The sequence below is a fragment of the Acanthisitta chloris genome, unplaced genomic scaffold (genome assembly GCF_000695815.1).
Source record: "Acanthisitta chloris isolate BGI_N310 unplaced genomic scaffold, ASM69581v1 scaffold30768, whole genome shotgun sequence".
NCBI classification, from domain to species: domain Eukaryota; kingdom Metazoa; phylum Chordata; class Aves; order Passeriformes; family Acanthisittidae; genus Acanthisitta; species Acanthisitta chloris.
The window spans coordinates 1,087-14,155 of NW_008688042.1; the positions used below are offsets into that span (position 1 = coordinate 1,087).

The following is a 13,069-nucleotide window of genomic DNA, read 5'->3' on the forward strand; positions in this document are numbered from 1 at the left end:
CCTTCAACTCATCTTTAGAATTATTTGATTTGGAGATTCACTTGTATCCTTGATCCACAGAGAAATTGCGAGAATATCCAAAATAATAGCAGAATTATACTTTGAGGTGTCAGATTGTACATTGTATTTATTTTTGAAAAGTAATAAAATGTTCATTGTCTTCAGATTTAAATGTCAATATGGGCTTAAAATATTATACATTACATATTAACTGGATTTTTACTAGAACATATGTGGAAGAATGCCTCTAAAAAAATAAGTTAGTCTTTACTAAGGTGTGAATGCAGACTCTGAAGCAGATATTCATGAACCAGGGCTTGCATCCCCAAGTCAGGGTTGCAGGGAAGAGAGATATTTAAACACACCCATTTCATTAATGTCCCCATCTGGTTTACGTGCTCCTTCAGTTTGAGTCCTAGCTGTTAGTCTCAATCGTAGATGCTGAAGACTCTATATGTATGGTGTAGCTCAGGAATGTCAGTTCTATTTCTAGTCCTAATCTTGGTACCCGTGGTGGGTAAGCATCCCTATATCATTCTTCCTTCACAGGTGTCACCTAAATTAGTTTTTACACATCTGTTTGTGAGCAATTTATTTAATCTTGTACAGCCTGCTCCTCAGAGGTATTACTACTATTGGCACTAATTTGAACTCTTGTCCATAATCATTGGCTAGAAGACAGGAACTGAAAGAAAGAGGAATGTGAAAGTTTCTTCTAGCAGTGATAAGGGAAGTGGTGTAGCTGATGAGTTTGTGGCAGAGCTGTGAGCAAAGAAGATACTAGAGAAAGGAACATTAAGCTACGAGCTTTGTTCCCAAGTGGTTTTTAAGTAATTGATAGCATTAGTTAAGTGATTTGCAGAATGTTTTCCTGTACTGAAGAATCCAGTGTTAAACTCTCCAGATTGCATGTAGGACGTTTTGCATTTTCAAATTGTCTTTTGGTCTCTTTTAGGTCCATAATATATTGGCCGAAATGGTCATGGGTGGAATGGTTTTGGAGACCAACATGAATGAAATTGTCACCCAGATTGATGCTCAAAACAAACTGGAGAAATCTGAGGTAAGAGTGATGCACTGCATAGTTTTTAAACTAAAAATGTGGTTGTAAATGCATGCATGTAGTATATGCTGTTTGTCTTTCACTAGCGAACTATATACTGTAAGCTGATTGCTTATAATGCTAAACATTTACAGTGTATCTGAGGATGTTGTACCTTTTACTTAGAGTCACTGCTGATTTGCTTTTGCTATTTTATCTAATAGCATTGTGCACCATTGCTATTGAGATAATTCTGTAGCTCTTTCTTTCTGCAAGCTCCTCTTGTCTAGCATGTTTGTTATGCTGGACTAGTGAGTCTAAATAAAATTAGATAAAGAGACATAGTGTGTATATAAAGACTACATATTCCTGTCCTTTAGTATGTTTTTTAGCTCCTGCAATAAGTGGCAGCAGTAATACTGCAACACAGAATAATAAATTGAACTCAAATGGACTATATAGAATTTAAAACCCAATTTTAGACCCTTTAAATATGAATTCTGCAGTTTTGGTAATCTGAGCCTTTGGTCTTCAGTTGAGTGGACTTGAGCAAGAAAATTATATTCTGTATATGCCCATAACAGTCTGAGTGAGGGATCTCACATAAATTATGGGAATCCCTTTTCAATTCAGTAATTGAGTTTGTGTTTAGGAAAGACATTTAGACTAGGAAAGGATTTTAGAATTAATTTAGCTATGACACAAATATTTCTGTTTATTTAACATCACCAGACATGCCTTGTAAAAGCTAAAATACTGCTAGTACATCTTAGCCAAGTCTTCGACTGTTATCGATGAGAGCAATTCCACAAAAGAATGCATCATCAGATTTTTGAAGCGTAATACTCAAATTTCTGAACAAGCTATTGCTTGAATTGGAGATTGTTTCTAAAGTTGAAATCAGCTGATTGGATTGACATCTTGCAGGTGGCATAAATATGAACTAAATGACATTTTAGGAGATGACCCGGAGAACTTCCTAGTTGTAATTTGAGCTCAACAAAGAACATAATGAATTCTTCTGCATTTATGTGGTACAGTGTATGCTGTTCTCTAAATTCCACAGTCTCAAACTGTGCCACCTCAAGTTATTTTAATACACTTAGTTGTCTGTTTTGCACAACTTCCAAGCTGTTTCCAAGAACAGGACTGCAACATGTGAAGTCAAGAAAAATCTAGGTATGATATGATAGGATGCAGGGCATAGCAGCATGTGTCGAAGGACTGTATTGTAGATTATGAGGGTGTCCAAAATGTTCACTTTAATATTTTTCTCAAACTCAGAATTAGACACTGATCACAGAAACAAATATTTGAAGCTATTCTCATAAATTTTTACTATTTTTTAATAACCCCTGTATACATATATATTTCTTTAGTTGATGGAAAAATAACGTAGTGTTCCACAAGCTGAACTTACTGAGCAGCTGTGTTCTACCTTGTGTTATGTACATATTAGATTTACCTGCAAGCATTTAATTATGTGAATTCTGTTACCAAATCAAATGTAGACCACTCTCTGACTAGTCATCTGAAACACATTGATTCAGTGCAACCAGCTGCAATACTTGCTGTTTTGCGTTATTCATCAGTAAGTTATTCTTTCCTCTAATATGCTCTTAGTATAACAAAGGTGGTAGAAGTTATAAAAAAACCTGTGTAGAGCTCAGAGCATATACAAGGCAAATAGCAACTTGTTCCTTTACATTCAGCACTGAGTTGTAGAAGGTAAAGAAGTAGCAGTGATAAATTAAAACACTTGATGACTGGGATGAAGTAGAACGTTTCACAGTCTGCTCACTACAAATACCTTTTTCTGCCTTAGTTCAGTGATTGTTTCTTTTCAAATTTAACAGTTACTATAATGCTGAGATACATCACAAAACCTGGTAACTATTTCTTCAGATCATTAATCAGTTGTTTCATGTATATCCGCAGAAATTTCCTGATTGCTATTTCTTTTCCTTTTGTCTTTTTGATAAAGATTGTAAATCTTCCAATATGTTGTTCTTGAAGGACCTGTTTTCAAGGCACAAGCAAATCCATGTAAATTCAAATCAGTAATAACTTCATAAATTTCAAATGCTGGTCACTAAGAAATCAAAACTAGTGGATCTTCTTAGTTGTCTTTAATTTAAAAACAAATTATTTTTCAAATTTAGAAATTATTGTTGATACAGTGTGTAGTTCATACAAGTGCCACCGGTGCCACAGCACTCTTGCTTTATTCTCCAGCTTGTTAGACCTCCATCATAGTTCTTGCATTCATAAAGGAGCTACTTTGAGGTTAAATTGCCTATTCTTTTATAGCTGAAATGATGAAGCTAATAAAGCTGTAACTGAGTTGTGTATTCAGAAATCCTCTAATTTTTTTTATTGTGCCCACCTGACTTCCAGTAATATAAAAAATTTAGCCATTTGACATCAGGTATTTGTTTAGTTATTTAATGTATTTTCTAAACAGGCTTTCAGATAGAATTTAGTGAAGACAACTGAATGTATTTATCAAATGCACATGTATTTGAGCAAAGTAATCTACTCAAAAGAATTTGTTAATGCTTTCAACAGAGATTAATTATTGAAAACACTATAAGAGAGTCGCTAGCTTTGATTTGTGATTCAGCTCTTACGTTGCTTGGATGAGCTACAAAGGAAACTCTATTTCTATCCTGAGAAATGTTGTCTTAAATGCATTTCCCTACCTTTCAGTTTAGTATTTATCTGTGAATGGATTTCTGGTACATCCTTCTAAAACCAAAGGATTGTTGTGATAAAGGGAGGGGATTTTTTTGGGAGAGGGGTCATTGGGATTTTATTCAGAGGAAGTATTGTAGCTAAACTTGGGCTACCTCTTCTCTATTTGGAGTGTTCAACTGCGTATGATTGAGACTTTTAAGTTGGGCCTCATTTTTTCCGAACCTTGTGATCTTTTCTAGCTCTTTCCGTTCTTCTCTCTTGCAGACCTTTATCTTTCAGTCTCCCAGACAGGACAGGTAGACAAAGGTATTGCTGACTTTTAGAAAAAATGTACTTTTAACAAAAAGGGAAAGCAAAATGATGTCAAAGGCAATAAATTATGTAGGCCAGACTCAAAAATTATGTGTAAAAATATCCACACTAGTCCTTGTAGCCTACTTTTTGTGCTAGTTTCTTGTAGTTCCCTCATCTTTTTATTGGCTATAGTGTATTTTACTAGCTTTCCATTGACATCATATTTTTTATTTTATTTCTCTTCCTGCATTTTAGAATTTAACTTTTTTTTGTATCATTGTTTAAGAAACAAAGGAGTATGAACTTGTGTAACTACTAACCAGAAAACCCTCCAAAAATTGATCTGAATAAAAATTAAACACACAAATAACAAAATATGATGTGATGACATAATAGAAATAGCTTCCTTGTTGGGAGAATCTTGCCCCTGATAATCTAAAATAAGTAATATGAACTCTTTTGCTTCACCATTTAGTATTTCCAAATGAAAGTAAAGAATTTTTACCTGCTTGCAAAGAGAAGTTTCAGAAGAAGCTTCAGGTGAACGAAATATTGATAAAACCTTTCACCAAAACCACCAAGCAACAAACAGTTTTATATAGAGAGAATAAAATTATCAGTGCAATTTGTAGAGATGATGTAGAAATACCAAAGTTGATTGTCCAACCTTAAGTGTATCAAACATAAAATGAGAACAGCTGTCAGCACATACTCAGCCTCAGACGTACATTTGCTGTCTGTAAATTATAATCTGGATCACTGGATTTTTCTTTAAGATGTTTGGCAACTGCAGTAACTGAACATGAACATTAACAAGGAACAGAAGGAGGAGTTTATGATTGTTGTTACCTGTGATTTGTTGTTTGAAACATTGAGTTTAGCTCAGCAGTTTGAATGTCAGTCAATATTAATGGCAATACTTTAAAATTATTTTGAGTATCTGTGTATTCAAACTGCAGGTGTTTTAAATAGGTGCAATCTTAAGTAGATGAAGTTCATTGAATTCATTTGTAGCTTTGCTCTTTACTTTTCATGTGTTCTTTTTAGGCTAAAGTACTGTAATACCTTTAAGATTTAAAAAATATAATTCCATAATTGGATTTAGTAGCACTGAGTATTAGCTAAAAATATTTTTTGGTAATATGTGACATTTTACCTAAATTCAAAGTACACACTTGAAGAAAATCACGCATATGTCCTTCCTCTGCATAATATTTCAATCCTTGTAACATATAGTCTGTATTTCATTTGGAACACTAGGGAGTTTGATTTCAGGGTTTTGGTTTGATTTCTTTTGGTTTTGTTTTTCTTTGTGCAAAGCTACTTTTCTTTTTCTACGTTCTGCTCACACATATTCTGTTTTTATTTTTGGGTCTGGCACTGAAAAACAAACAAACAAATAATAAATCATTCCCATCCATTACTCTTTCTGTGATTCAAGTGCTTAAATTCTAAGAGTATGTCATAAGTCTTCTTATCTGTTTGGCCTCATTTTGATATACTTGCAGACTTCATTTTGGTTTTTCTCTAATTACATTCATTTATTTAACTTCATAAGCAGGGAACATGATCATTCCTTTATATTATGTATTGCATCCTTTCATGATTTCATAACCCTGCTGTTTTGAAGTCATACTTGTTCTGAAAAGAAGCATTGCTATGAAACACCAGCAACAGAGAGGTCGTAGTACCTCCAGAATACCTGGAAAACTGTGGCTTATTTCACAAAGTGTTAGCCTTCATTATTTTGTTTTCCAGTAGGCTGTGTATTTATATATATATATTTTAGTGATAGTTAGCTCTGTGTAGAGTTATTTGGGATGACGGTTTGAATGGGTTTTTTTTATTCATATGTGCATATTAACAATGTTTGTGATGTGCAATGCTTTTCCCAAATGATATGGATTTCTTTCTAGAGAGTAAAACAGGGTTGTTGGGATGACTTTTTTATAAAAATTTATCAGTGGGGCATTATAAGAAGGTGTGATGACAAGGACAAAGAAAATCTATTCCTAAACTGATAAGCAATGACCTAAGTAAATTAACAACTGCTTATATTTCTCATTTGATAGACTAGGACTAGAGGAGTAAAAGTTCTGGTATTATATGTGTCTATTTCAGCCTATAAAGTAGCTTGCTTTTTTTTGCATATACAGTATTCCTCTTTCACTCTAAAAGTCTACGAACATATTAACAAGCATTTTTTTCAATAACTGAACCTAAATTTTAATATGCAGCATTTCAACATTAAAGCAGAATCTTCAGTAACAAATTAAATTGAGAGTACAAAGCAGCTGCAGCAAAAATGTGGTGGTTTGGCTTATTGTATACAATTGTATTTCTGAAATTTCATCAGTTTGTTTTAAGAAGTTTCCTTTTCACTTGCTTCAGTCATTTGCTCTCTGTGACAGATAATTCATCATTCACTGCATATTTAAGGCTTGCTGTATATTTTAGTTTTTCCAGTGAAATATTTTTTTTCTTTGCATTTCACCAACTTACCTGCTGAATTATTTGATAAAAAAGCCAGGTGAAAGTTGCTGAGTTCGGTGTTACAGTGATGGCTCTTTTAATCAGGTACCTCTAGCAAACGCCTTAACAGCACATGGGGATGGAGGTACTTTGTGTTTCTAAATACAGTTCACTTTCTGTAAAAGAAATCATAAATTAATAGAAGGACTGCATTCTAGTTCACTGTTTAACATGCTAAAAAGAAATAGTAAGGATCTCAGATATAATAGCATTTGAATTGTGTTAGTTATCCAGCTTGGTAGTTCCAGTGCTTTCCAGTCATTTTATCCATTAGATGTTGTTTATGAGCCACTTGCTGTCTCTTAGAAGTGCTGTATAACTGTATTGTGCTTGATAGGGTTGACATTAATTGTGCTAAATAGCATTCTGCTGTGCATATTATGTATATACTGTTTTACAAACACAATACAGAGAATTACAGGAGAAGAGAATGTAATAGTTCAAAAATCTCTGCTCCAGCATATGATAGTGAAAGACAATCTCGCTGTCAAAAAGAGAGGTATTCTGACATTGATAGCAGTTTTGTCAGGGGTCTTGGCTGATCTGATGCAGAGTGATCTTTGTGAAAGGTGACTTTTGGAAGTTGTGGCTGCACAGGGGGGTGGAAGGGCGATGGTCATGTCAATTATGGTATTTTAAATAATTCTCAATTGTGTCTCCATTGTATCCTATGCTATTGGGGCAGGAGGCAGGGACTGTAAGTCTGTATAAAGAGGATAGCTGCAGGTAGGTAAAATTAATGACTAGTTATACTAAAACTGTTTTTTGTCCATTAAGAATAAATAACTTTCATTAAGTTAGGGTAAGGAATCTCCATCCTAGTCACCCAGAAGGCATCTCTCCTTTGAATTGCCAGCCATGCCTGCTTGTGTGGACCGTGTCCATCACTTAAAATATTTTTCTGATTTCCCATTGTTTCAGTTATAAATGGTATAATTCATTGCTTTTTATTAGTATTTTCATCTTCTCTGTGGAAAACAGTTTACATTGCCCCACTTTTGGTTTTTCTTAAAGAATTTTTCTGCAGTTACTGCATATAGAATTTAAAAAATAGAACCAAATGAAGGCATTAATTGTTTTGTCTGATAAAGCTTCATCTATTGATTTAACAGTAGTATTTTGAAGTTCTCAAATATAAAAGGACAGTGTTGAGCAGCTCTATGCCTTCTGTGCTGTTTGTTAATAAATAGCAAGAAAGTGCAATGTCTAATAATGCACCTTTAGGGTATTGCAGATTCACGGATGCAGATTTTGAACACTTGCATTTCTTACTACTGCTAGTGTTAGTTCCAGGTTTTCCCCCTTCATTAAGATACTGCAATTGAAAGAGCCTCTGAAGTGAATGACCTGATAGACTTGGTGATGTTAAAGGACACCAAGGAAAAGAGGCTTTGAAAACACCTTTTAGAATCTCTTTAGTTTTACTTAGTTTGTACTTCTGAGAACTGTTACTTGGGATTATGTCAGGGCCAAAGTGAGACCAAATTATCTGATTGCGTTAGAGATTTAAGTTTTCTGAGCTTTCTCCTTTACCCCCACATGCCTTTCCTGAATTTCACATCCCTTGTATTGGAGTATTTTGTAGGGAAGTGTTAATAGATGGCTCATGGCTTTCTGGCCTCTGTTCCTGGTCTTGGGAATCCTCCTGTGACTAAAATCTAGGGATTTATGATGCATTAGCCTTTCCACATGATGTAAAAAGGGTTAGGTCAACATCACAAACTTTAATCATTTTGATTTTGACTGTGGGTTATGCTTTTGAAGGGAGGAGCAAGAACAATAGGTAGGATTTTATGTGAAAGTCTTATGTTAACTTGACATTACATTTATTTCTTATAAGAGAGCAGCAAAAAGGAGAAAATATTTTTTGACAGCTTCCAACAAGTAGAGTTGTTGTCTGAGTAGTGTATGGGGTGTCAGTCTCTTTTTGTGCAGTAGTCCAGGTGGACACCATGGAAGTCAGGTGTACACCTCAGGAATTGTACCCTGCAACTGCAGTGAATTTCAGTGAAAATCAAGAAACTGAAAAGGTTATACTTGGAGCATTAGTTACCTACCAACACTTTTTCATGATCAAATATGACACAAACTTCTCTAGAAGTCTGTCTTTTGTTGTATTTCTTGATCAGAATTATTTTATCTGCAGATGCACTGTTTTTTTCAGTCTAACAAACTTAACAGTGAGAGACCTTCCATTTCTATAGGTTTAGCCTTTTTTTTAACCAGTTCTTAGTACGTTGCTTTGTTTCTTGTGGACTGCCCTTTTTTACTGGACCAGTTCTGAGAATCACTTTGTGATTTTTATTCTTTCTGAATGTTTTTAATCCTTTTTTTAAAAACAGCAAAATAGAAGTTAATTATTTTCACATATTCACAGAATTTGGAATATGATGTCTTTTTCTGCAAATAAGAGCTCTGTTTTTAGAATCTTCGATGCTTTTTTTTTCCTCAGGAAAAAAATTATTTTTACACTTCTGTGGCAAGCCTGAAGTAAAACCACGCAGCTAGTTCTAAATACACATAGAGAATCTGAACTTTTAAGAGAAACATTTCCATACTTAAAATGAATGGTGTCTTTTTTACACAACACCAAATAGAGTAACCCTTACTGGCCTTTTTTAAATAGTCTTTAAAATAACATGGTTTTGAAGAGGTGTTCTTCAGAAGCAATAGGGAGGGATCATTTTCTGTTTGCCTTCTGGTCTCTGAGCTGTAAAGTGTTAGCATTTCATAGCACACCCTGATATGTAAACCTGACAGTTACTTTATCTAAAAGCAGAACTGAATGGAAGTCAGTGATTCTGTTTTGAAATACTTGCTTGTCTGTACAGAAAGGCTCTAGCTTTACATGAAGAGCGACTACATACAGTAGAGGACATTAATGTAAAATAGGTACTCCAGGGTTTAATTTGGCATAACCAGGTTGTTATGTAGCATTCAAGTGTGCCTGGGGGCTGCAGATATATTAGTACATAATTAGATACTGTGGGACAACAGATTACTCTGGTTGGTCTGTAGAAATGATCTCTCTGCATGCTCTTTATCACTCACAAATGCAAGGTGTTTATTCTCTTTTCATCTTAGACTAAGCCGCTTTGAAATACCTCTTATATATATGTGTGTGTGTGTTTGTGTGTATATATATATTCATTGATTCCACTGACATTCAGCACCTTGTTACTTCGAGGTTACATATTTTCAACCTGTAACCAGTGCTAGTCAACCCTGAACCTTGTGAACTTTTAGAATAGGTAAGAGGCAAAGACAGCATGGTTGGACTTCAAACACCTCAAGATTGTCTGTTCTATAAGGTATACATTCCATGTGCTTGGATAAGCCTCCTATTCCTCCCTGGCATACTTTTCCATCAAGTTGACATTACATGTTTTACCATATTAAAAAGGAATATGTGAACTGTTTTCTCTTTCTGGTTTAATATTTCCAAGTAACCCATTGCATTCCAAATACAATTACCATCTGGTCTTTCTAATTGTGTGACCATGGAAATACTTGAAAAGTTAGTTGTCTGTGTATATTGCTAGTGACCAACTTGGACTGACTTGTGTTTTTCCTCACTTTATATACAGGCTGGTTTAGCAGGAGCTCCAGCCCGGGCTGTTTCAGCTGTAAAGAATATGAATCTTCCAGAGATCCCAAGAAATATTAATATTGGTGACATCAGTATAAAAGTACCAAACCTGCCCACTTTTAAATAACATGGCTACTCCAGGTAATACCAAGGAAGAAATGTAATAGAGATTTACTGCATAATTGTTTACTAAATAAATGTGTCTAACTTTTACTATCTGGATAAAACTCAAGGTACTGCATAGACATAATCTCAAAAATCTGTGTGGAGTTGAATGTTGCTTTTGTCTTGTTTGTGGAATTAAAGGAAAAGGATAGTTCCTGTGTGATTTTTGAATTACATTCCTATGCCCTTGTAAGGCATATTGCTGTGTCTTGGCTGCTGCAGTATTTTGGGGAAGTATTTAAGATGTTCTTTACTTTGTATAACCAATAATGCTTAGGTTTTTTGTATCTTCACCAAGGTCTGTATTTAGTGCGTTCTTTAACTACTTCTGTTTGTCATGATTATTTAAGACTTAACTACAAATGTTGCATGAATACATTAAACTCATGTTTTCTTTAAATAAAATCATAACAAACTGGACATCTAAATACCTGTTTGTTTGAAATCTGCTGTTTGCAATAAATCATGTTGTTTCCTATTCATGGAGCCAATTGACTATATAAATACTGTTGTAGCAAGCATTAATATTGTGGTTTTAAGCTCTGAAGGGCTTACAGAGGGGTGTTGTCTTGAACACATTGGCTCTTTACATTTCTCACAAAAGCTGTTCATTATTATTCTGAAGGAAAAAAACTGCCTTTACTGAAGTTCCAATGACTTCTGTTTACATATAGATGTTGATACTTACACAATCTGATAGACTTTCCCTGATGGTCTGACTGTGGTTGGGGGAAGGGGTGTCTCTGATTGCTGTCTGTGTTGTGAGAAGGACAGAATGGGCTGAGCAGATTTGGCAGCTCTGACCTGTAAATGTGAGTCTATCAAATAATGTGATAATGAAATGCGTGTGGAAAGATAAATGGGGATACTTTAATAGGGCTTCTGTGCCTGCTGACATTTGCAATTCTCTGCTATGAGAATTAGATTTATGAGATACACAAAATCGTCAAGACCTCAGAGAAATTAAAGTGCTATCACCTTTGTGTAAGTTGCTCAGCTCTTAAACTCTTCTGTGATATAAAAAACATAAAGGGGGATAGTGATTTTTTTTAATATAATCATGCTCTTAAGCTCTGTGTGATGTACAAGTCTGTTTAAATTAATAATAAAAATGTCATTGGGATATTTAAGAATTCCTGGATAGTGTTCTTTTTTGTCTAAAAAAGTGTGTAGTTAATACTGTATATGAAAATCCAGTAATATTGGATCAAGGACAACACATTTCAGGGATAGTCTCAGAGGACCTGCATTGCTTCAGAAATTTGGATTTGATGTAAGCCACATGTTCTTTTCCTTTCAGTTGAATATTAAGACGTAGTCTATAGGATAAATTTGAACCACAAAGGATCTCTGTTTGATCCGTAGTATCTATCATTTTGGCCCTTTGGAAACATTTGAGAGAGAAAGATAAATAACCTTTGAAGCAGAAAAACTGATACATTCGAACTCCTTGGACTGTATTTCTTAAGGTGTGGGGGTCAGGAACAACTTCCTTATATATTCTTTGTATTACATGCAAATAGCATAAAGGAACACGGTTTAAAAAATGCTTTTGAAACCAGAATTGCTCTCTCCAGACCTCTCAAAAAGAATATTTATTCTTCCAAATCGTTCTTAGTTTGAGGTGGCAAAAATTTCATGTTGGGTTTAAGTAGTAAACTGCCACTTTATCATTTCCACTGAAGAAATTGAGAGAATAAAACATGCAGCCTTCCCCCCCTCCGTGTGAAGTGTTCTTTACTATTCCCAAGTTAGACAGCTTAGCAAGTACAAATCTGGAATTTATAATTTCACCTGCTTTTGCCAACTTTTTACTATTCTTAATGCATGGACCATGTGACATTCAAAGTAAAGATGTTGAAAATTTTCCTCATTGTTTCCCCTGTGAGGATTTAGTTCTGCTGCCAAAGGATAAATAGGAAATTTTGAAACATTTGGTACTCTGACCTACAGAATGTTCTTTGGGCTATTCGCAAAAGGAACTCACAATTTCAGAAATTCTTCCAAGTCATCTATTTTTCTTCTCACTTTTTTCCCACTGGTTCATTTTCAGATTTGTCTGCATTTATATGAATTAAGCATCCAAAGCCTTAGAGAAAATATATGTGAGATGCATCTTGACATGAAGCATATTTCAGACTTGTTTGTTTGGGGTTTTGTTTTGTTTTGTGTTTTTTATTACTGTTGTCTATGCTACTTTTCTCCTACTTGACAACATGTCTTCTGCCAAAAAGGATTCTTCTCTGGGCAGCTCTTCCACGGACACCAATATATTCAAGAAGCTTCTCTGTTTGTGACTAGCTAGCAAATCCTGAATGTGAGGCTGTGGCTAACTGGTGCTTCCTTTCCCTGAATATCCTTGGATGGGAAGAAATTCTTTATCAGATTTTTCACAGTAAAGTTGCACTCCTTTCGAAAAGAAATCAGAAACCCTCACTGGTAGTATTTCTTCTTTAAATAAGCACAGATGATACAACAATGTGGGCTTCCTCAGGGTAGCTGAACGTGTGTTTTTGCCTCCCCTTTGCCAGAGGAGCATCTTTAGTTTGGCAGGGGAAGTACTGTCCTCTTACTATGTCATTTGACACTGCCAGGCCCTAAACTAAAACCATGTGGAGGAAGATGGGATATTGATTGATAGAAATTATGGAAATGCCATTCTTTCCTTTACGTTCTAGGGATTGTCTTGTGTCACAGATAGTCATAGGCTTGGCCATAATGCTGATCTGCTTTTGTACTTCACCTTCATG

The 13,069-nt window shown here is 34.9% G+C and overlaps 1 protein-coding gene and 1 long non-coding RNA gene across 2 annotated transcripts; both read left to right on the plus strand.

Annotated features, from left to right (window-relative positions):
* Positions 1–955: 955 nt before the first annotated feature.
* LOC103808109 (AP-3 complex subunit sigma-1-like) lies at positions 956–10,281 on the plus strand (the record flags this gene model as incomplete). The annotated part of the gene is made up of 2 exons (XM_009080873.1): positions 956–1,063; positions 10,153–10,281. Coding segments are annotated over 2 exons (237 nt in total), but the record flags the coding sequence as incomplete, so codon positions are not given.
* Positions 10,282–10,465: 184 nt separating this feature from the next.
* Positions 10,466–11,447, plus strand: LOC103808108. The gene is made up of 2 exons (XR_624786.1): positions 10,466–10,596; positions 11,089–11,447. It is a non-coding gene; the product is annotated as an uncharacterized LOC103808108 (long non-coding RNA).
* The last annotated feature ends 1,622 nt before the right edge of the window (positions 11,448–13,069 follow it).